General features: G+C 37.5%; 1 protein-coding gene across 5 annotated transcripts in view; it reads left to right on the forward strand.

Annotated features, from left to right (window-relative positions):
* Positions 1-24901, forward strand: part of ADGRG6 (adhesion G protein-coupled receptor G6) — a 136456-nt gene that overhangs the window by 89395 nt on the left and 22160 nt on the right. For all 5 annotated transcript variants that reach the window (XM_029223787.1, XM_029223785.1, XM_029223783.1 and 2 more), the window contains 12 exons: positions 2222-2364; positions 5263-5374; positions 6690-6754; positions 7346-7556; positions 8856-9027; positions 10371-10511; positions 12782-12901; positions 14553-14598; positions 16086-16192; positions 20819-20946; positions 21876-22144; positions 23325-23421. In XM_029223787.1, coding sequence (XP_029079620.1) covers positions 2222-2364; positions 5263-5374; positions 6690-6754; positions 7346-7556; positions 8856-9027; positions 10371-10511; positions 12782-12901; positions 14553-14598; positions 16086-16192; positions 20819-20946; positions 21876-22144; positions 23325-23421 — 1611 coding nt within the window. The remainder of the gene's footprint in view (positions 1-2221; positions 2365-5262; positions 5375-6689; positions 6755-7345; positions 7557-8855; positions 9028-10370; positions 10512-12781; positions 12902-14552; positions 14599-16085; positions 16193-20818; positions 20947-21875; positions 22145-23324; positions 23422-24901) is intronic.

Consider the following 24901-nt stretch of genomic DNA (forward strand, 5'->3'; position numbering starts at 1 on the left):
TAACAGTGCCATTTTATAAGAAGAGCCAAATAACATATTTCTCGGAAGTATAAATATATTAAACCAATGCTTCTTGGAAGCATAATCCTCATCCTCATTGTAACCTTCACCGCAGTGTCTCCTTACATTTGCACAGCACTTTATGATTCCAAGCACTGTCACATTCACTGGCTCATTGGCTTCCCTCTCCCAATTACTCCCTGACATAGATAAGGCAGGTAACATCCTGCCCTTTCAACCAGTGACAAAACTAAGACCCAGTGAGCTGCCCAAGATCAACCAACCAATATGAAAAGCCGGGATTTCTGACTTCGTGCTGCCATGCTGTAGTCCCACCTAAAGTGATTTCTTCTACTACCTGACAATACTAAAATCAGCCGTCATGAATATGTGTCAGCACCTTCGAAACTCTTGTTCAAACAACATTTAAGTTCATGGAATCTCCGTTTCCTGTCTGTCAAACCAATGGGTAATTTTACAGAAAATTATAGGGAGAATGAACTTAGACAATGTCTATGGGAAAATCCACACATTTTGCTTTTCTTTGGTATGAACTCCGGCATTGCTTTAAAATTTGTTCTTACTGGTTTTACCTCCATTTCTTTCTTTCTGCTCGCTGTTTCTTTTATGTTCATGGATGCACTTTTATAGTCTCTCATAGTTTTTGTCCAAACAACAATCTACTAGTCTTCACACACACTTTTTTCCCAACCTTTTCTTTCAATCAGATTGTTACACTTAACACAGACCCTAGCTGTAGATAATGCTATCATACTCTATTACCTAGACAGACAGGAAACCAAAGCTGCAGAGACCGGTTTATTCAAATAAAGAACAATTGATAGTAACAACAGATAGAACTGGACTTTACAGAACCATAAAATAGTTTCAGTTTCCAGGATGAGAGAGGAAAGCAACACAGATAAGACCTGTGAAAACGCACGGTCATTCTTGAATTGCTGAATTTGGGTCAGTACCATCCACATTGTACTGTGTTCTCAACATTCAAAGGAAGTGAAAGGTCATATTCCCAACTATAAGTTCTCAGTTACTGGAGTGGCAAAGGTTAGTTTCCAACAATAATTTAATCAAGGGATACTTTTTTCTAATAGGCCGTTGAACAAATTATTAAGCTATCACAATTCACCATTATATTTCACATCTATGTTTGTCTCATCCTGAAACATGACTCATATATGAACATTAAGCAGTAAATGATGTTAGAGATAAATAGCTTTTCAGAGTGAATTATGAGAATTGTGAAGTATGTTGTCCTTGAGATTAGCACAGATAGGGAAAAAATAGGGCCACTTTTAAATTTCACCTAACCTTGAATAGCAAACATTTCACTTATTTTTCTTTTTTTAAGCATCACAAATATGTTACTACTCTATTTCATTTATACTGATACCCACAGAATTTCATAAATAAAATATGCTACTGCCTCTCCACTGAGGACGTCATAGTAACACAGTTCTACTGAGTTCACTTGGGCATCTTTTGATTTCTGCTCTCGACTACAGCTGTGATTACAATAGAAGAGAAAATTATATTACTTCAAATAGTAGAACCAAAGTTTTGGTGGGGCTTTTAGGATATGTCTCTGCTTTCCATAGAGATATTTTCTTTTTAAAGACATGCAGGGTCAGGCAGTCTATAAACTTCTTCAGTGATATGCTGACCAATCACTGAGTGAATTTCAAGTACTTATTTTGTAACTTTTCAGCGTACAAAGTACTAGTAAATACTTCATGGAGATAGAAAATCATTTATCACAATTCTGGAAAAATTGTAATGTATTTGTAAACAATAACACTTAATTATTTCAAAAGTTAAAAGTTTAGTCAGATTAGTTGAAATTCTAATTTTGCTTGAAAAACTTTATTTTTTGCTTTAAAGAAACAATGTGGAATTAACCACAAATATGGCCTTTCTTGCATGTATGCTGTAAAACATTACTTAAAAGTATTTCTCAAAAGAAATGGGGTGATATGGTAGATGATACAGGCAGTATCTTATAAAATCTATTCATATTGAGATTTTTTTAACATTATAATTTGTGCAGTGGCAGAAGTCTTTTAGTGCCTTGGCATATTTCTTCAGTCTCAGCACTTTATGGTCACCCTCTTACTACCATATCCAAATGTTCTATTTTTCCACCCAAAAAACAACCAACTGGTCAATAGCACCACCAACAATTCTATCGGAATTGTTTTCCTAGGTTGGTGATTTTGGCCCTTCTAGTTTACAATGCTACCAACAATCCCGATTTAGAAGGAAGAACCATTCAGCAGAAGCTCTTAAGAAATAATGAGTCCCTGGATGAGGGCTTGAGGCTACACAGAGTGAACGTGAGGCGACTGGGTAAGTGCCTTTAATTTTTTTATAATATGTGTTTTATGTGACTACTATCCAGGTTTAATTGAAACAACAACAAAAATATTCTTCCTTTGTGCGTTTGCTTATTTAAAGCTATTTTTTTCTGATGATGAAATTCATCCTATTGGTGACATTGTTAACAAATGGGTGACAAGGTTAGCATAAAAGGTAGTACCTTGATACCTGTGAATCCAAGGGAATGAAAGAGGCAGATGAAAGTTTATACCCTATTTTAGGAACCTATTATGAAAATACTAAGAATATGAGCAAAATGCCAAGATAACCTTGAGCAGAATTGGCTTCAACTTTAGGAATAAAGTGTGTGTGTGTGTGTGTGTGTGTGTGTGTGTGTGTGCATTTGGGATCTCTAATGAGGTAAATCTTATAAAAGACTATTTCGTGTTATAAAACATCCTCTTCTCTTATGTTCTCTGTCTCCATTAAAGATACCACCGTCTTTGCTGGAATAGGCCAGAAACCTGGGAGTTATCCTGGACCTAGATTCAGTTCTCACCTGGATGCCATTCACATCCTAAACTCCAGCCACAGGTGTGGTGCTTCGAGCACCTCCCCAAACGTGCAGTGCTCTTTTTTCTGTCTTTGCCCACACTTCTCTCCTCTCCTCTCACTGCCCACCTGATGATCAACGATATAGTATTAAGGACAGTCCAAAGTCACCTCTTCTATGAAGCCTCTTCTGACATCATCATGTACGAATAGATATCGCTGTCTTGGAGACTCCACTTCAAGCTGTCCACAGCTTCATACATTTTCTTTAAACGGGAATTTCCCCTGGCTTGAGAACACATCTTATTTTTCTAACACCCTCACTTCCTACCTCCCCCCAGCAACCAGCATATCCCCCAACCCTTAAATACTTGAATAAATAAACAGATGAGGCTTGATGGGTGTATTTTAGAAAAGTAAATGATCAAAATATGGATAACAAAAAATAACATTATCATTCTAATGTTATGATGACAGTTGATTAGGTATATTAGTAGAGCTCAAAAGAAAGGGAAACTTTGACACATTTCCTTATACACACATGCAGGAGGTTGAAGTGGGGGAAGCAGCTATTCCTCAGCCTCTAAGAGCAGAATTATGGCTGAGGCCAGAATCACAATGTAATAAAGAAGCAGGCATCTTTGCTTCTGTGAGAAACCACCCATCTCTAATGTGTCAACATACACAGTTACAGTCAGCCCCCCATTTCCACGGGTTCTGCATCTGTAGATTCAACCAACCTTGGATCAAAAATATTTGGGGGGGGGGCTTCCCTGGTGGTGCAGTGGTTGAAAGTCCGCCTGCCGATGCAGGGGACACAGGTTCGTGCCCTGGTCCAGGAAGACCCCACATGCCGTGGAGCGGTTAGGCCCGTGAGCCATGGCCGCTGAGCCTGCGCGTCCGGAGCCTGTGCTCTGCAACGGGAGAGGCCACAACAGTGAGAGGCCTGAGTACCACACACAAAAAAATATATAAATATTTGGGGGAAAAAATTCAGAAAGTTCCAGAAATCAAAACTTGAAATATACATTATATTTAAAACTATTTACATAGCTTTTACACAGTATTTGTTATTATAAGTAATCTAGCGATGATTTAAAGTATACAGGAGGATGTGCATAGGTTATTGCAAATATTACACCATTTTACACAAGGGACATGAGCTTCCTCAGATTTTGTTGTCTTGTGTGTGTTTCTGTGTTGGAGGGTGTGTTTCCTGGAACCAGTCGCTCGAGGATACTGAGGGATGGATGTATATGGAACTCGTTGAGGTTAAAGAATGCAAATCATCATTATCGTCATCAACAACAGCAGTTTCTGAGCCTCTGTGGGAAAATGCTTGTTTATTTAATAAACAGAGCTTCTTGGGGATGAGCAGAGTACAAACGCTGCCCTTTCACACATAAGGGCCTCCACAGAGAAGGAGCTTGACGACTGGTAGTTTGTACGTGGCAAAGGAGCCTCGTGAGGACCAACCTTATCTCTGTCCTCAGAGGCTGAGGAATTACTTAGACAAGTAATTTATACCACTTGATTTAAATTCTATACTTTATTGTTCTTCTGCAAGTGGGTCTATAAAGAAAAATTTCCACCAATTGGAAAAAAAACTCAGAATATAAATAGGAAAGTTATTTAAATGTTCAGTTGGTGGCTACAATACTGGTTCCCAGTAGTCTTAGTGTAACTTACTATTTTTGAGTACTGAAATACGAGATTTTGTTGTTGCTGTTGATATAGTGCTTTTATTTTGATATTTTTTAAGTGTAAAATCTGAGTGATTTATGTCATAAAACTCGCCTGGAGAGTTTTCAAACAACAGGTGGGATGATTTGAAGATGAAGGCATGTGTGTACGATGTGTGGCCTACAGGTGTCTTCTTGTCATTCCCCCAGCAAACTTCCAGGTGAAATATGCTTTCAGAGCAGCTAGAAAATGTTTCCATAAAATATGCTAGCAACTCAATGACAACACTATTGAGGCACTATTTTATAGGCTTTCCCCTTTGAAAAAGATTAAATTACATTTTGAATTTTTCAGGACAGTTTTCATTTTATGTAGTTTTTTTTTTAAATAAACCTCTGTTTTACTAATTTTATCTACTAATGATTTACATTAGAATGATATTATAAGTTTCATGTTTATACTTGCATAAGTGTGTTTTTTTATTTGATAGTTTTGTAACATGTAATTTAAAATATGAAATGTAGTTAACATTTATTTTTCATAACTTCTAAACTTTTACAAATTCTGAACATAAAAACCTAGTATTTTGGTATTGCATGGAATAAATACCTAATCACCAACATTGTTGTCTTGTTCTCATCTTGCACCTCTAATTTCAAAAAATAGGTTAATATTTCTCATATTTTCACATAGGTATATGTCATGATGATGAGGACCCCAAAGGCTATAAATGGCCAGCCATCCAACCTTCTGTATACAATGCTCCCTGTCCAGGGAAGCCGGGCTTCTATGCTTCACGGACATGGTAATACTTTCTTTTTTTTTTTAATATTTATTTAGTTTATTTATTTATTTGGTTGTGCCTTGTCTTAGTTGCAGCAGGTGGGCTCCTTAGTTGCGGCAGGCAGGCTCCTTAGTTGCGGCATGCATGTGGGATCTAGTTCCCTGATCAGGGATCGAAACTGGGCCTCATGCATTGGGAGTGCGGAGTCTTATCCACTGTGCCACCTGGGAAGTCCCTGACTCTTGCCAGCAAATTCCATGTAACCTACCTTCCCAGGGTTACAGGTGTTGCACCGTAGTTCCCGTGCAGTGTATATTAACTGGAAAGAAGGGCGGAAATCTCTGTTGTGTATGTGAAATCCATGTGAGGTAAAGACAAGACAGGTAGGTTACCAAGAAAAGCCTTTTTTTTCTCTCTCCAAGAAACATGCTAATTTAGGCTTCTCCAAAGAAAGACAGAGCAATTTGGAAACCAGAGGGTGGTTTTAGAGCAAAGCACCTTATGTGTGGATGAACAAACTCACAGCCTCATAGCATACATCTGACATTCTGAGTCTTTTTAACTTTTTGGAGTGGTTATTGTTGGAAGGGGAAAGAGACAGTAAGGGAATAAAGACAAGATCCAGGTTAGGGCAGTCTGCTAGTGGAGACTGTTAGGGTGTGGATTTTTCCTAAATATTGAACGGAAACCTCAGACAAGTTGACTGCAGAGGATTCACCGAATAACAAGTCAGATCTAGTTCCTCACCCTCCACCCTCCTTCAGTTAGAGTTTTCTTGCAGGGAAATTCATACACTGAAACTGCCCACATAGAAATACTTTGTCCCCACTGCTTGGTTTGACACGTGGTGGAGAGGAAAGAAAGGGGCTTCAGAGCCTTGCGGACATGGATTTGAATTCTAGCTCTACCTCTTCCTGGCTGTGAGACCTTGGAAAATTCCTTGATTTAGCTAAGTCTATTTCTTCATCTCTAAAATGTGGATTATAATCTGCTTTACAGAGTTAAATGAAATCAAAATGAGATTTTATCTGGAAAGCTCTTAAAGCAGTACTTGATCCACGTTACCAACTATGCTTTTAACCTTAGTAACCTGATGTAGCCTAGGTTACAATAGGCTATTGCTAGTATTTTGTTTCCCTGATGCATGCACCTGATTTTTTTTCCAATAAGAACTTTTAATATGAGCTTTATGTCAATGTATTATAGTCTTATCTTCAAATGAAACTTACCTAGATGTTAAGGGAAATTCTAAAGCTTATTATTAAGTAATTTTGTCAGCTATAGTGTCATTTATGCCAAATATTTAAAATACCATTTTTGTTTGTTTGTTTTATAGTCATCATGACCCTGCCAACACATCTCTAGCTTACTGGGGTCCTCCTGATATCTCCAATTGCTCAAGTAAGTGAGAGATTTGTCTTCATTTCTCAAAGGCAAAATGAGATGACCTCGAGCTTCACGGTTTTCATCCTCTTCAAACATGTTCTTCTGTTCTGTGATACCACTGTAATATTAAAAGCTAAGCAAATGATTGCTTCACTCAAGATAGAAAATACTGTTTTGCCTCATTGTGACTTTCTGTTCTATTCATTCTGTAGGAGATTAAAAATCATAATAAAATTTTGGAGAAGAGAATATATAAATTAAAATTTGTATCAATGTTTTATAGTTCTGTATTTTTTTTAAGCAGCAAATATATACTTATTTAGTGCTTCTGGGGGTATCTCTCTTAGAACCATTTGTGAATATTGGTCCCTCCAAGTTATTTACCTAAGTTGCTTAAAAGCACAATTTGTGTCTTACTAAAGAGAGAAGTTAGTTTCTGAGTATAAAGAAATACTGTTGTCCTGTTCATATTGTGGTAAGGGGTACACACAGGAAACGTGATTTGCTACTTTACTATGAAGTGAAATACCATACTATGTTTTGGATTCCTGGAAATGCTTATAATACACAGGTAAAACTCTATGTTGTTCTTCTGCCATTTTTTAGGTGAAGCAAATGAAGTTGCCAATCAGATTTTAAATTTAACTGGTGATGGGCAGACATTAAACTCAGCCAATATCACCAGCATCGTAGAACAGGTCAAAAGGATTGTAAATAAAGAAGAAAACATTGATATAACGCTTGGCTCAACTTTAATGAATATATTTTCTAATATCTTAACCAGTCCAGACAGAGACTTGCTTGAGTCTTCTTCTGAGTAAGTTTGTTTGTTTGTTTTCTTCTGGAGAGTAAAATTTATTGGATACACATGTTGTTATACAATTTCTCACAGATCTGAATGCTTGGTGCCCAGCTTTCATAATTTAAATCTCTAGAAGATCCATTGATATTTCCCAAGATCATTCACAGAATAAACTTCAAAGTTCTGTTTTTGATTTTGGGTTTTTTTTTTTGAGAAAATCATTTACAAATTGATTGGGATTGTCGATCTGGATAGATAATAGTCCCAGAAAGACATAATTGGGGGCTTCCCTGGTGGCGCAGTGGTTGAGAGTCCACCTGCCAATGCAGGGGACACGGGTTCGTGCCCCAGTCTGGGAAGATCCCACATGCCGCGGAGCGGCTGGGCCTGTGAGCCATGGCCGCTAAGCCTGCGCGTCCAGAGCCTGTGCTCCGCAACGGGAGAGGCCACAACTGTGAGAGGCCCGCGTACCGCAAAAAAAAAAAAAAAAAGACATAATTGGTATTTCATTTTACATCTGAAAAATGTTTACATCTGAAAAATGTTAACTGGTGTTAATTCAAAATATAAACTATTATATATATATATAAATTTATGACACTTCTTTTTGCTTGTAAAGGAGACAGTTAGCAGTCAGCTCACATGTTTTAGGCATAACTTGGTCGCCGTAGGTCACTATCCTACAGACTGTGACACAAAACTGCCACACCTCTGTGACTGTTATACTTTGAAATGAAAATGCCTAGGGCAGGGTGAAATATACCTATTTTTACACAATTCAGTTTGTATCCAATTATTTCAGTTAGCGTGTTAGTATTAAGATATTTAATTTTTTCTGTTTCCTTCCTTTCAACCAAATTTCTTTGATGAAAATTTTGTCTTTGTTAAAATGTATTCCCTAACTTACCTTATGCACATAACAATTACAAACTTTTTTTACAGGGCCTTGCAATTCAAAAAATACTTTTATCATGTTATCTCCTTTGATTCTCACTCAGTTATGAAGTAGGAAGGGTATTTTTCATATGAGGAAAGAAAGGCTAAAACAGATGAAAAACAGAATATTTGTTTAGGACGACTTAATTGTTGCTTTTCCTTAAAGCATGTATTTCTCTTAAGGATGAATTTATCACCACGATTCAGTGTTTTAACTGATGTTATTGTGGTTTGGGGGAATGTTGTGGGTATTCATGTTAAGATGAAAAAGTTTAAGGACAATTTTATTTGGTTTGTATTTTGTCCTGCAGGAAATCACATGTGTGCAAGTACCTAAAATGTGTCACTTAACAGTGGTATTATTTGTCATTTCTTTAGAGCTTTAAAAACAATTGATGAATTGGCCTTCAAGATAGACCTACATAGCACATCGCATGTGAATATCACAACTCGGAATTTGGCTCTTGGAGTATCATCTGTGTCCCCAGAGACCAATGAAATTTCAAATTTTAGCATTGGTCTTCCAAGCAATAATGAATCATATTTCCAGGTAATAAGCCAGTGGTTTCTTTAATTAATTCGACGAATTAAAATCTCTGATCATCTGCTAGTTGCTACTGCAACGACATCTTAGTTCCAGGGGTGGAAGGCTAGTCCGAAGTTTGGTTAACAGCAGTAGTAACCATAAGACATGTGGATGCAGAGAGGAGGTATACTTTCAGTTTACCCTCTACAGGAGGTGATAGTGGAACTAAGCATTAAATTATGAGTGAGTGCCACCCTATTGAGAGTGGGGTATGGGGAGTTGTTCAATCAGAAGACGTTTATTAAGGACACAAAGGTGGGAAGATGCATGGTATATTCTCTTTGCCAGTGGTTCTCAAACTACATTATAATCACCTGGAGGACTTATCAAAACAGATTGCTGGATGCCATCCCCAGAGATTCTAATTTAGTAGATCTGAGTGGATCTCCAAAATTTGCACTTTTAACAAGTTCCCAGATATTGCTGGTACTGCTGGTATGAGGATCGTACTTAGAGAACCAATGGTATAGAAGGCGAGGAATGGCAAGTGATAAGCAGGCTGAACACGAAATCTGGGGCCAGATTAATGGAGATCCTCCCTGACCTGTTCAAGTGATGCTTCAGCAAATAATTTTCAAGTTCCTACTGTGTGCTAGACAGTGTTAGCCACGTGGGCAAATGAAATGATTGAAGCATCACCCTTGACATGGGAGAACACATAAGTGGCATTTAACGCTTCTTAACTGTGGAGATAAACCAAGATAGAATATTTTTTTAAATCTGAATATAAGGAAGAACTTATTTTTCTACTTTGGACCAAAAGCTCTTTTGGGTAATTCTATTCACATTTTAAGAGTGAAAATGTGGTCAGCCTCCGTCTCATTTCAAGTCCATTTGCAGGAAATGGCCTGATCTGTGGGTTCAGTAAAAATGGTACCCAAGAATGTTCAGAAAACTTCAGCTGCTTCCTCTATGCAAAGATACTCATTCTCTGCAAACAAATTAACTCGTCTTTTTTTTTTTTCCTGGTAGTTATTTTTCTGGTAGTGTGTTTTGAGAAAAGCTCAAAATCTATTAAAGTGTAAGTCTAATTCTTATACTTGAAAATGGCAACTGATTTATAGATCTCTCAGTTTGTGTTTAGTTAATGTCAGTGCATATCCCGTTTTGCCCCATTTGCAAAATGCGAATGAGATCCAGGCCTTTGTCTGTAAGGGATTCAGCCTTGAGGGCAGTGACTGTGGCGGAGGTAAAGGGGAGCCCTGGTCCTGGCCAAGTTGATGCTGGCAGTTACTCTCCTGTGGAGTAAAGTTATTCCTGCAATTTAAATATGATTACTCCACTGACATACTCTGTGTGTATGACAGATGGATTTTGAGAGTGGACAAATGGATCCATTGGCTTCTGTAATTTTGCCTCCAAACTTGCTTGAGAACCTGAGTGAAGAAGATTCTGTATTAGTTAAAAGAGCACAGTTTACTTTCTTCAATAAAACTGGACTTTTCCAGGTAAGAGTTCATTACATTATTATTTTTCAATCGTAAATTGAGTGTCATTGCTCAAAAGGAAAGATAAAAGTTCAGATTTCTTGAAAATATATCAAGAGGTATAGAAAAATTAATCTACTGTATTTTCAAAACTGAAAAATTTTAACATAACTGTTTAAATATTTTATTTTAGATAATTATATGCTTATTAATAGGATGTGTTCATTTAAGGTTTTTAAATAAATCAGATTAAGACTTGCATGATACAATTAGAAATGGAATTTGTGGAGAAGTTATTATTTATTATTTCTTTTGTTAAGTATTTTATGCTCTCCAGCAATTTAGATCTTCAGAGTTAAAGAAATTGTGTGCCAAAGGAAAGATTTTTTTTTTTTTTTAATTCAGCAGGAAGCACTGTTTACATAATGAGCAGCATTCTTGGCTTTAATCAGTTTTCCCATTAGTATTTCAAATGACCTTTGGCCTTCCCACATCCCCTGAGTAGGGTGGCATTGTGCTGAGCACATATTATCATTTGTATTGGCATCATTTCCAGATACTAGAAAGTCCCCTGCCAGCAAACACTGGTGACCTCTGGTTGCCTTTGAAAGTACAACCCGTTCTGATCAGTTTCACCGAGCCCTTTCAATAAAAGTTACCTATTAAACTGAAGATACCTGTGTATATCAAACAGTGTGACTTATGTAAGAGAGAACTGCAAGTTTCAAAGCCAGTAGAAATGTTTTTAAAAGACTTGTGCCATATGTCATGTTTAGAGGAATGGCAAAGGAGGCTACAGGGAAGTAAAAGGAGGACCATGGGATCATTTACAGTCATTAACTCAAAAATTTAAAAATGTTATCAGCAAATGGTTTAAGAACAAGCTATATAAAAATTTTGAGCAGATTAAGAATGTAATTACATGCAATTGCTCTGAAGGATTTAATAGCTACAAACACATAAAACTGCATTTGTTAAAGTTACCTGAGGCTTATAACAATGTCGCCTTTAAAAATAATGCAAGAGGACTTCCCTGGCAGTCCAGTGGTTAAGACTCTGCGCTTCCACTGCAGGGGGCAGAGGTTTCCCTGGTTGGGGAACTAAGATCCTGCATGCTGTACAATGCAGCCAAAATAATAATAATAATAATATGAAAAATGTAGTAGGTGTTAGATGATGTGAATGGGGGGGAGGGGGCCATTGAGAGGAGAGGTGGAGCCCAGCCGGAGGAGTTGGGAGAAGTCTTAGCTTTGTAAGAATCTGTCACAGTTTCATTTTGAGTCTCATCTTCTCACGCGATCATTTCTTTCTCCTTTGGCATCTCCCAATCAGCGATATTATTAGGAAACATATGTTTGGTTTTTAAAGTAAATTTATGGCAGACTGAAAAAAATGTAAGGGTTCTATGGTACTCCCCTCACACAGGGAACAGCATAAGAGTATTTTTAAAGGAAAGGCTGGGTATCCCCAAGCCGTAGCCACTTTATTGAGAGAGACCACACAAATGTAATAAAAAGCTATATTCTGGATTCTGAGAGCTAGGTAGCATTTAAGGAATCCTGTATTATTCCAAAACAGCTGATTTATAAGCTGTGGTAGAGAAATTCAGGAGGCTCAACAGGAAACACAAAGGGAAGGAGAAAGTGGTGATGGTCTTGCTGGAGAAACAGTCTACTGGTCCCAGTCATTTTGCAGCACAGATTCACCAATTTGATTTCCTGACATCTTATCTTTGAAGTGGAAGCTACAGATGCCGGCAAGTGTGCAGACAGAGATGGTAAAAGTTCTGGTGGGGCTTTAATCCGGTAGAATTACATCTAGGTTTACGTTAGTAAACACTCAGATTGTTGTCATGGACATGAAAGATGAATTGATTTTTATTTTTCACACCATATTTCCTTGGTACTTCTCTAAAGGAAAACAACTTCATTTATTTTTTAGGATAGGGAAATGATCTAATGATTTCATAGCTTTTTATGAGTATGTATTATTTGTGGGTTTGCATTGTTTCAGATTTTAACTGGCTGGCATCAGCCACAACAGTGAAGACTGAAGTTTTATGAACATCGCCTTAAAGCATTGGTTCATACTGTTCCCTCAATGTATTTATTATAATAAGGGAAATAGCAGAGCTCTTTCAGGAAAGTTAGCAATTTGATCTTATAAACAGGATGTTCTATAACTGAAGATCTTAAGTGCAAAAAGTGCTGACAGATTGCTTATCTTGGAGCACCAAAATAAAATAAAAGTGTGTACTTCTGACTAATACACAATTTTTTTTTCTTTAAAAGGATGTAGGAACCAAGAAAGGCACCTTAGTGAGTTATGTGATGGCATGCAGTATTGGAAACATTACTATCCAGGATCTGAAGGATCCTGTTCGAATTAAAATCAAACATACAAGGACTCAGGTAAGGAAAAGCTACAAATAGCCATGGAACAGAGGCAGACTGTTTGATAGAATTGTGGGGCCTTTTTAAAAATATATGATTAGAAGTAACTAGTACTTTTTTTGCAGGGCGCAGTTTTCCACAAAGGCGAGACCAGCTAGTCAGGTAGTGCCGTAATGTCCTGGTGAACAGTGGCGGCAGGGCAGGGGTGGGATGGGCGAGTTAGTCTTGTCTAGGATTCAGTCATCTGAAAGAGAGTAAGAGTGAAGGAAAGAGTCACACCTTTAGAGAAACAACGTATAATTACTTCAGCTAACTTAGATGTAGATGCACAGTTGTGTCATTAAAGGTTTTGGTTGTCTTTTTAAAGTCAGAGAATACTGAAACTAGGAAAGCAGAAGGGAAATGGGAGAAACAGAAGAGAGTTGACATTTTTTGGGAGCTTAGCAGTTGTCTAAAATCTTGGCAAATGTTGTGCTTTTTTTTTTTTTTTTTGCCTCATTACCCTTGCTGTCATCTGTTTATTTGATAAAATTATGTGGGGTTCTTATTGTCTTAAATGGCCCAACCACAGTTTTCCCGTGATTTATAGAGGGTCCCAGTCATGATTTGACCATTAGGCAGGCAGGAAGGCAGGCGGGAAGTGAGCTGGCTGATAAGGACTAAGGCTTGGAACTGAAGTCCTCTAAGAATTAGCCCTGCTTTGTCACGAAACCTCTGAGACTTCCCTGTTCTACCCTTTGGCCTCCTTTGTTTCAGCTCCTTCATCTATAAAAATTTTTTTATTGTGGTAAAGTATACATAACATAAAATTTACTATTTTAACCATTTTTAAGTGTATAGTTCTATGGAATTAAATACATTCATGTTGTTCTGCAACCATCACTACATCTATCTCCAGAACCTATTCATCTTCCCCAACTGAAACTATGTCCCCATGAAACAACAACTCCCATCGCCCCTCACGCAACCCCTGGAAACTGCCATTCTACTGTCTCCATGAATTTGACTACTCTGGTATCTCGTATAAGTGGAATCATACAGTATTTGTCCTTTTGTGATGGGCTTATTTCACTTGGTATTTTCAAGTTCCATCCATATTATAGCATGTGTCAGAATTTCCTTCCTTTTTAAGCCTGGGTAATATTCCATTGCATGCACATACACACACACACACACACACACACTCACAGACACACACACATTTTGTTTATCCATTCATTCATTGATGGGTACTTTGGCTGTTTCCACCTTTTGGCTATTGTGAATAATGCTGCTGTGAGCATGGTTGTACAAATATCTGTTTGAGTCCCTGCTTTCAGTTCTTTTGGGCATATACCTAGTCATAAAGGAGAGTTTTGAAGATGAAGCGAAATTTTAGTGTAAAGAGCCTTGCTAAGTGCTGAGAATTGCACTTTATGATGAGACATAATTAGTAACCTGCAGATAAGTGGTAACCTGATTCCTCTGGAGTTATAGTTGATTTCCATTTGAAGTCTGTGAGAGCAAACCCCTAAACTGCATGCCGTTCTTTGGTCATATTGCCGTGACTAATTATGACCTATTTCTTTGTGAAAACCTTAGCATTTTTACTCTTTTCCCATGTTCAAATTGTATGATTTTTCATTTATTTGAAACACAATTTCACATGTTTGTTCTTATGTTAATATAGGCTGTGCCTCATCCCATCTGTGCCTTCTGGGATCTGAACAAAAACGGTACGTTTTAAAATATTGGCTGTCTTAATAACAACTGAATTTTCAACATTGTTAGACACTCCCTTTTTTTAAAATTCCATCCCAAATCAGAGTGAGTCACAATGTAAGTGTGAGGGCAACTGAGCTGCAAAATTTAGTTTAGGTAGCTTGGGAAGCGAATTCTAATTTCTGTAACTTTTTCTTCATTGCAAGAAGAAATAGGCAGACTTGACTTTTTTTTTAAAAAAACCACCTCTGGTTGCAGTTATTTATAAACTATAGCTTACATTTTTGTTGCTACTTTTAGATGGATGTCAACGTACATTTGACCACATTCTTCTAGGACACTTCTGAGGAGAGTATTTGATGTGCACAAGGCCTGCAATTGAAAATCCAGCTTCCAGACCACAGATTATGGGGGGAAAGCATATTAGAGGATTGTAACTATAGGACTGGTTATAATGGATACATGTTACTTGAAAGAATTGAACTGCCTCCAGAATGACATTTGACAGCCAAGAGAGAAAGGCAGAATTAAGGGTAATCACTAGGTGTGAAGTGTGGAGATGTCTGTGAAGGGAAGGGAAGCAGCAAAACCGCCCACCTCTGCCCTATAAGGGTCACCTTCCCTTAGGGTTCCCCAGTGGGATTATGGTGGCCCAATCAAACAAGCGCCAGTGTCCCAAACCTCTTCTTTTGATACTCCAGTCTTAGCTGGGAAGTTTTTCTTGTTGTTTGGTTTCTAGTTGCGGTTTTGAGAAGATCCTGATTTACTAGCTACATAGTTAAAAATGATATCACCTTGTAGTCTTAAAATACCCTTCAAATATATGAGTTGTTCATATTCCATAGCATACCGTAAAAGTCAGATAAGATGTGTTAAAGGCATTTATAGTAAGTTGTCTCTGTGCATGACTGCTTTGTACATAATAGCATGTTCCAAGGAAGCTGACCTCCTTTGTTCTCATGTCTTCACAGAGATATAGATTGACCAAGGGGGTAAAAAATTGTGCTGATCTCTAGAGACTTTGTTAGTATATAACATATTTGAAAAGGGATATTCTTTTTACGGAAGTTGACTTTAAAATATATTAAATAAATAAATTATATATCAATTCATATATTAATATATTTATGTTAAATATATATTTATATTACATATAATCTATTATATAAATATTCTTAAATAAGTAAAATACATGTTGAAATATTAACATGTATTAAAATGTAAAAACTGAATTTTTCGCAGACCCCTGAAGCACCTCAGTAGAACACAGTTGAAAACCACCACCTAACCTCTGACTGCCCACCTAGCACTAACATTCTGTGATCCCAGGAATCGAAATTCTTCTGTGTATTAGCAGCTTTCAAGATAGTATCCATTTTACAGATAAACTGCAAAGCAGAAGAGTCTGAGGCATATTTCCCCAAGGGAAAAAGCTCATCCATTACAGAGAAGGAACCGATCTGCTGTTATTTTCACACTGTTTGTTGACTTCCTCCTACAGAAGGTTCTGGATTTTGGAACACTTCGGGATGTGTCGCACACAAAGATTCAGACGCCAGCGAGACGATCTGCCTGTGTAACCACCTGACCCACTTTGGGATTCTGATGGTAGGGGAGGAACATCTAAACACATTTTGAAATGACATAATTTTGGAAGGCATATTTCTTTTTGTGAGTCCACCTTTTTAGATTATGTGTTTGGGGAAATTTTTTTCCTGATAATTTTCATGTGTATCCTGAATCTTGATTCTTGATGAAGAATTTGTTGAGAGAGATCATATATTTAAAAAGTGCAAGATAAGTATAGAGAAGAATCTTACTGTTTTTTTTTCCTTTGGCTTTAACGATAATGATAAATAATCCCAGAAACAAGAAAATCACCATGAAACCCTTGAATTAAGAGAGAAACAGAGTTAGGGAGATGGAGAGAGAGGGAGGGAGGGAGAGACAGAAAAGTTAAAGAGGAAGAAAATGTCGGGTTTTACTAACATGGAAGGGTGCTATGAAAAATTTCATCAAAAATTGTCTTTCTTATAATATGTTATCACTTGTACGTTTGAATGTTACTTTGTACCAGGTACTGTGCTTGGTGATCCAATTGTTACCCCCAAATGACTGCAATCCCTCTCTAGAGATCACAGCCTGTTAGGCTAGACTAGTGACTAGGATAGCACAGAGGCTTCAAGCCTGCAATGGAGATGATGGGTGTTACGTTTCACTCACCACTAGGCCTTCATATCATTCTTTCCTTTCTTTCTTCCTGCCTTCTTTCCCTTGGCCCTAGTTTTATCTCATTAGCCAGCCTGTTCTCCAGTTTTAAGCAGAAATTAGATTGCGTTGATATGTTTTTTCAGCCCACCAAATTTTCAAGAGCCACCTTACAACCAGCAACTTGTGCGACTGCATCCACAGACTTACACCTTTACCTTATAACCTGATATGCTTGTGTGTCTGCAGACACTTTCCTGGTGCAAAGTACACCCTCCAGATCATAACAGAGCCATTGTTTCCGTATAGTTTCCATAAGCGGGATCAAACCAAATTTATTTTTTAGTTGGAGATGGGAGTAATGTGTACCGAGGCAATAAAGCTTTTCGAATTCGAATCACAGACATCAAGATTTGTTTATCCCATCCCTTAAATCTTACAGCTACTTCCTGTGGGACTGGAAGGAAGTAGCGAGGAACTGTGGGATGCAGTGATTGGCTCATGGATCTACCTGGCCTATGTAAATGGCCATTGTCATATAGCAACCGTGCACGTTGTAATTTTCCTGACAATCCAGTACTTAAAGCTCTGAGGGATGAGACCAAGTCATTTAAAAAGAGGACAGTCATACAAATACTGTGTGATTCCTCTTATTTGAGGCATTTAAAATAGTCAAAGGTATAGAAGTAGACAATAGAACGATGGTTACCAGGGGATGGGGGGAGGGATATATGGGGAGTTGTTTAATGAGTATATAAACTTACAGTTATACAAGGGGAGTAAGTTCCAGAGATCTGCTATATAAAATAGTTAATAATATGGTATTGTAGACTTAAAAATTTGTTAGGAGGGTAGATTTCACGTTAAGTGTTCTTACCTCAGAAACAAAAGCAAATGAAAAAGGAACACAAGAAACTTGTGGAGGCGATGGATATAGTTATTACCTGGATTGTGATGATGTTAACACAAGTGTATACATAAGTTCAAACTCACCAAATTGTATACATTAATTATGTGCAATTGTTTCTTTACCAATTATATATCAATAAAGCTGGGGAAAAAAAAACAGTAAAAAAAAAAAGAGGACAGTCATAAAAAACAGCTTAACTTTCCCAAAATATAAATGTTTTCATTTACTGCCAGACCATGAAAATGAACAATTAAACTATAGCATGTTTTCCCTAAGTAATTAAAAATAAAACCCTCAGTTTTCTTCCATATTCTCCTTTTTCTGAAAAGTGACAGCATCATTCTTTCATAAAACGCTTGTTTTGCATCATTGATCTTTCAGGTATGTAAGCTTTAGCTTAATTCATTGAATTATTTCAACTGCATGTGTGTTTGAGCATGATTGTGTGTATCGTAAGTCTAATATTAGATAAATAGATAACAGTAACACAGTCACTATTCAGAGATGACCTATAAGTAACCAAGGCTTGGCTTCCTGTTACTTTGAATGGTTAGTTTTTCCAAATATTGTTTAACTGTTGTTATGAATTTGTAATTATATATTACTCTTTCTGTTGTCATTTGATTAAATAATTAGTTTTACATGTATATGGATATGTGCATTTTTCAGTGCTATTTTTCCATTTTCCACTGCGGCTGCTTTTATAAGATTCTAAATTTCTGGAAGAAAAACTTCCCAGAATTTATCTTTTCTGGTGATGTGCCCATATCCTTCCAGCTTTTCCAGACCACCACAACCTTGTTAAGAGTCTTTCTTGATGTATAAACTCTGTATTCACTTGTGTAAGATATTCCCAGAGTCTACCTTGCCCCATGACACATTCACCATATGAGAAATTTAAAAACATACCCCAGATTTATAATTATATCTTCTAATCTACAAATGTATGAAAAATTTCATATCCTCTGCTACATTTATTTTAGTAAAGCTGATTTTCATATTTTTAACATTAGTACATTCTCATGTTGGCTAAATCAGAGGAATCAATATTTTCATATTCTTCATTCTCTAAAAGTATAAAACAGCATGAGAACTGTGTGTAGATGTATAACCGTGAACAGCATTTTTTTTTCAATTTACATTTTAAATTGTGGCTTTAATTGTGACTTGCAAGTATACTGCCTCATCTAAATGGGAGCCGTAGGTTTTTCAAGAGGTAATGACAAGTCCTTTGGAGGTTCCCAAGATATTTCTCTGACCTCGTCAAATCCTGGAGTAACCGAAATGTTGGTCGGGGTAAAAGCTACCAGTGAGTCAAGTGGCACTGACTCAAACCCCATCCCGTGTGCTGTGGGAGTCCCACTTCCTCCCAGTGTTTTCAGGGATTCCCGGGAGAGGAGGATAGGGACGGTCCTCTCTGACCTGAGTCTCTGCGCCCACTGAATTCCATCACTTTGTGCATTTCTTGGTGTTACAGGGAACCTGTTACCAGCTCCTCCCTGCCTCAGTCAAACCTGGAACTGAGCCCCGTCTCATGAGTTCACACACGTACACTCATACAGATACCACTTCCTGGAGGTCTTTGTTTCAGTAGCAGATTTTATTGACATTTTGGTGAAAAGTAAAGAAAGTTAACATTATAGAATGAAAACTTAAAACACAAAATTTTTTTCATAGTTTAAGACCTAAAAGTTTAAACCAGATATTCCTTTTGGAATATGTCCCTTCTCCAAGAAGGCTCCGTTTTCAAACATCTGCATAATGGAGATGCCTTTCTCCTCCAACCAAGGCTTGAGTGGTTGGTCTTCATTCAAGATTTATCCCTAACCCAATTCTACATTTAAGGAAGAAAAGAAAGATTTTCCTGCCAGGCCTGGACTTTGCAAGTCTGCCTCCCTCTGCACAGTGAAATTAAAATTAAGGCTTCGTATTCACATGCTAGAAAATGTTGACTTTTTCCCCTCACAACAACCCCTAACACTTTTAAGTGGCACCCTTTCAGGTCTATAGGTATCAAAAAACTATGACCCCCAAACTCTTGGTGGCTTCTCATTTATGAAAAAAAAAAAAAAAAAAAAAAAAAAACAGAGACCACCCCACCTGATACATACCTAGCTCTGAAATGACCACAGTAAGAGCCTCAGCACTATTCTCTGACTGGGCAGCCACACACCAGCACCAGCCTCTGGCTGTCTCGGCTGAGCCCCTCCCTACCAATCAAAGAACCCAGGGCCCACCTAAAGGCTTGGTCACGGGGCCATGGTGGCCTCCATTTTCACTTGTGTCCCTAGCCTTGCAAACGATAGGAAGGGTCTGCTCATTTATTATGCATGACAATGACCTCTTCTCCAGTTTGTTAGGGCCCCGGTGGTTTTGCTCTTCTAGTTATACTGATGTGCAAAGAGCTTGGGTAACAGGGTAATGATAAAAAAAAATGTGCAAATAATGCTACATTTTTGTTTCATGGAGTGATCCACAAGAGTGCAATAAACGGAAATTCCAGTACAGGCATATCTCAAAGATTTTTTTGTGGGTTCAGTTCCAGACCACTGCAATAAAGCAAATATTGAGAGAAAATGAGTCACACGAATTTTGGGGTTTCCCAGTGCATATAAAAGTTATGTTTATACTATACTATAGTCTGTTAATATGCAATAGCCTTATCTCTAAAAAAGCAATGTAGATACCTTAATTAAAAAAGTTTTATTGCTCTAAAAAATGCTAACCATCATCTGAGCTTCAGTGAATCACAGCAGTAACATCAAAGGTCACTGATCACAGGTCACCATAACAAATATAATAATAATAAAAAGTTTGAAATATTGTGAAAATTACCAAAGTATGACACAGAGACCCAAAGTGAGCAGACGCTGTTAGAAAAATGGCTTGACTCAGAGTTGCCACAAACCTTCAGTTTGTAGAAAATGCAGTACCTGCGAAGTACAGTGAAGGGAAGCACAATAAAACGAGGTACGCATGTCCTGATTTACACTGTTGTTTTTAGCCCCTAAGATTGAGCTGAGATTCTAAGTGCCATCAGTGACCTTTCTAATAAAACAAAACACCGTTTTCATGAAAAGAGAGATTCTTACAACTGCTTCTCATGTTTTTGGTAGGACCTTCAAGGAACTGCCTCACAGTTGGATTCAAAAAACACTAAAGTTCTCACCTTCATTACCAATATTGGGTGTGGAATATCTGCTATTTTTTCAGCAGCTACCCTCCTGACATATGTTGCTTTTGAGTAAGTATTTTTTTTTTCTATCTGCCAAATCCAGAGCTAACTGTCCCAGAATGTGAATAAGAGAATTGCCTCAGCTTTTAAAAACACATATACACTTTGTGAATCACGTACAGTGGTTCAGTTTTAATGTTCAGATTTCTTATAAGATATATCACGAATTTCCCACCTTTAGAATCTTAATTTATAGTTACTATATTTCTATTTAAAATGTATTTAAGCCTGTTAGAGATGATTAGCATTTAAGTAAATAACAATTGCATGAAATGCTTTTTACATGGTAAAAGATGAAAACATTTGCTTCACAAATCTTATAAAATTGGTTTTGAAACAGGAAATTTTTTTAAAAAAGGATCCTGACCTTATTAAAAATCAAGAAACTTCAACAAATTTTAGGGAAATTGCTTTTCAACAAAGATATCATTTTTTGTAAATCTAAAATTTTTCCTGGATTAAAAAAATCAATCTGGGCTTCCCTGGTGGCGCAGTGGTTGAGAGTTCGCCTGCCAATGCAGGGGACACGGGTTCGTGCCCCGGTCCAGGAAGATCCCACATGCCGCGGAGCGGCTGGGCCCGTGAGCCATGGCCACTGAGCCTGCGCGTCCAGAGCCTGTTCTCTGCAACGGGAGAGGCCACAACACTGAGAGGCCCGCGTACCGCAAAAACAAAACAAAACAAAACAAAAAAAATCAACATGTTGTAACCAAGTAGAAATTTTGGAAACAGTTTTGAAATAAAATTAGTGTTTAAAAAAGTCTTTATAATCTGCTAAATACTCCTATATCTTTAGCCCTCCTCCTAGTGGAACCATGTCATAAAGATGGTACTACCTAGGCTATTGCAGAGCTGTATAAGATACGAATTTACTGCCTGTGCTTAAAAGATTTATTTACAATATTATTCTCATATATCTTTCTTTTGTCCTTTATAAGAAAATTACGAAGGGATTATCCCTCCAAAATCTTGATGAACCTGAGTACAGCCCTGCTGTTCCTGAATCTCCTCTTCCTCCTGGATGGCTGGATCACCTCGTTCCATGTGGATGGACTTTGCACGGCCATTGCAGCCCTGCTGCATTTCTTCCTTCTAGCTACCTTTACGTGGATGGGGCTAGAAGCGATTCATATGTACATTGCTCTGGTTAAAGTATTTAACACTTACATTCGCCGATACATACTGAAATTCTGCATCATTGGCTGGGGTAAGCCTCCTAAATTTTGTTTTCTTTTTTTCCATCATGGAAATCACTAGGTTCTCATAGGAAAATCCTATTTTGAAAGAATAGCACTGCTAAAAGAAACTTCAAAATTGTGAATGATGTGGATGTGATATACATAACCTAAGGAAGGGGCTTCCTCAGAACGGTGTTTTTAAAAACTGTTCAACATTCCTCACTAAAGTCAGGAGGAAAGGGAAAAAACCCTTGCTCTCCTGAGTCCCCACCACCTTATTTCCTGTGTCCAGAGCCAGCCCACGCAAGTCTGAAGAGGCAGCTGGCAGACAGTGGTGCATTTCTATTATTTTTCAAAATAGAAAGGCCAGCTCAGACTCCTAACTCTACTCGCCCTAAACACATGCCCATGTCTTGGAAACCTGAGCAAGAAGGTTATTTTTGTGTGTGCAACCAGAATACTGACAGAATTCTTGCTTTGAGCTTCTTACCGTGATTCCTCAGCCACACATGGACAGCTGTGTTAGCCTGTTTGCAGTCTTCTAATTGGGCTCCTTTATCTGGGTTTTGTATTGGGCCAGGCATTTTCGAGCTTTCTCACAAATCTCTTTTTCAGATAGCCATGTAGAAATTAGATGTTTCCAAGGTGTTTAGTACCACCTTAGGAGGCAATGAAAGCACCTTTCAGGGAATTCAGGTGGTGTAGTGTTTCCCCACTGAAATATACATGGAAATACTATATTGGTCCTCTTGAGAGAAAAGACTATAAAGACTTTATGTCCCCATTGTTTTCCCCCCAACTTTTTCTAAAGACTTTTCTTTCTATAGAAAGGGGCAAAATGAAGCTGTAGTTACCTTCTTACCTGAACTCAGGCAGTCTGACAGGTGTCATTAATGAAGCTACATTTTCTGGTACAGCATACAGTGTAAATCAGGTCCTGGTACTCTAGTGGGTACCAGTAAGCAAACAGAATATTTGAATATCTGTCATTTAAGAGCAGGTTTAGATTGTTTCTAATTAAAGTTGGATGTTTCACACCACAAAAGGGATTTTATTGTTGTTTGTAACCAAGTCGCCTGTTCTAAGAAATTTGATTCTATGATATGGAGTGTTTTCTTTCTTTTTTTCCCCCCTTGCCATTATCAGTCTTATAAAGCAGTCTACAGATGCTTCAGAAAAGTTGTTTCTATCATGGTCTTGTTATAACAGGTCTGCCTGCCTTAGTTGTGTCCATTGTTCTAGCAAGCAGAAACCAAAATGAAGTTTATGGAAAAGAGAGTTATGGAAAAGAACAAGGTGATGAATTGTAAGTAATAAAAGCTTGTTGGGAATTTATTTGTGATGAGTATATATCCTCTGTTTGCTGAAGTTTAGTGTGAGTTTCCGTCCCAATCGTGAGTGAGCTTCTATTTTGGAAGGTTAAAGTGTACTTGCATGTCTTTGCCAAGGTCTCTGCTACACCACAGATGAATTCAGTTGAATGCTCTGAACTGTGTGAGCTGCTTTTCCATATTAATGTTGTGCTTTCTCATCTGGGGGAATTCAGAAGAAGTGTAAGATACTATCTTCTAGACACAGAAGACCTATTCTATCTGAGGAGATTCTGTAATACTCCCACCTCCTTAAACCACACACATCTTCGAGAGAGTTAAGTAGCAGCATCGGACAGTGAAGGATTCAGTGCCAATATGAGTGTTGTGTGGAAGTGGAGAGAGTGGATCTTGAATAATTTGGAAAATTCCCTTCAGGCTGTGAGATCACTGAAGCTAAGGTTTTTAAACTCTTCAGTTTTGGCAATTAGTTCTCTTGTATTTTATGTAGTACGTGGTACTCAATATTATTATTTGTTGATTACTGAATGAATAAAGAGCTTACTCCAGACTGTGATGCCACATTTCTGTGCACATTTCATGGATGGATAAAAATTTTATATCCAGTCAGTATCCAATCCTGTTCCATTCCTCCTGGCCTTCCCATTTATATTTCCAAAGTAGCAGTCCAAAGCCCCCACAAGAACTAGTGGGAAATAAAGGATCTAGGTCAGGAATTTCAGATTCTAGGGGAACTTCCATATAGAAAGAAAGATTAGCTCCAGGGACAAGCAGTGTCATTTGGGGGACCTTTAAAATAAGATATATTAAAAGTAGAAGTCAATACATATGTTCTAAATAAGGGAACTTAAAAAGTATGTGAGTCAACTCTTATAGAACTTTAAAGTACGACTTATTAAATTGTTGTGCCATCAACAACTTTCATTAATTGAGCATTTACTATATGCCAGGAATCAGGTTATAGGACTCAAAGATGTTCAAGACAGCTTTTGCCTTTGTGAAGGTTGTGTTCCACGGTGAAAGACACAACCAAAATGATGACCACTTACATTCGAATTTTAAGATTAATTTAATTGTCTTAAATAATTCTTCTAATATTTTTTGGTACCTAAGAACTTCCATAGTATTAGTTAGGCACTGGGGCATCTACAAATTGCAGTATTTTAATTTTACTCTTAGTTCCCTTTAAAATTACTTTCATCTATTTTCCAATCTATATCATTCCGAATATCAAGTGTATCCTTCCTGATCTCATAAGGATGTTATGATTGATGTAAGCCTTTTAATTGTGTATGAGAAGTGTCAGCACAAGAATATCAGAGTTCTACAATAAGGTCTTGCCTCAACTAAACCAATTATATTAATAGGAATTATTTTGTCCACAGTAATGGAATCCACAATTATGTGTGTCTTAAATAAGTAGGATTTACTCTTCTCACATGATAAGACATGATA

The sequence above is a fragment of the Monodon monoceros genome, unplaced genomic scaffold, assembly GCF_005190385.1.
Source record: "Monodon monoceros isolate NGI ecotype Baffin Bay Population unplaced genomic scaffold, NGI_Narwhal_1 Super_Scaffold_15, whole genome shotgun sequence".
Lineage (NCBI taxonomy): Eukaryota > Metazoa > Chordata > Mammalia > Artiodactyla > Monodontidae > Monodon > Monodon monoceros.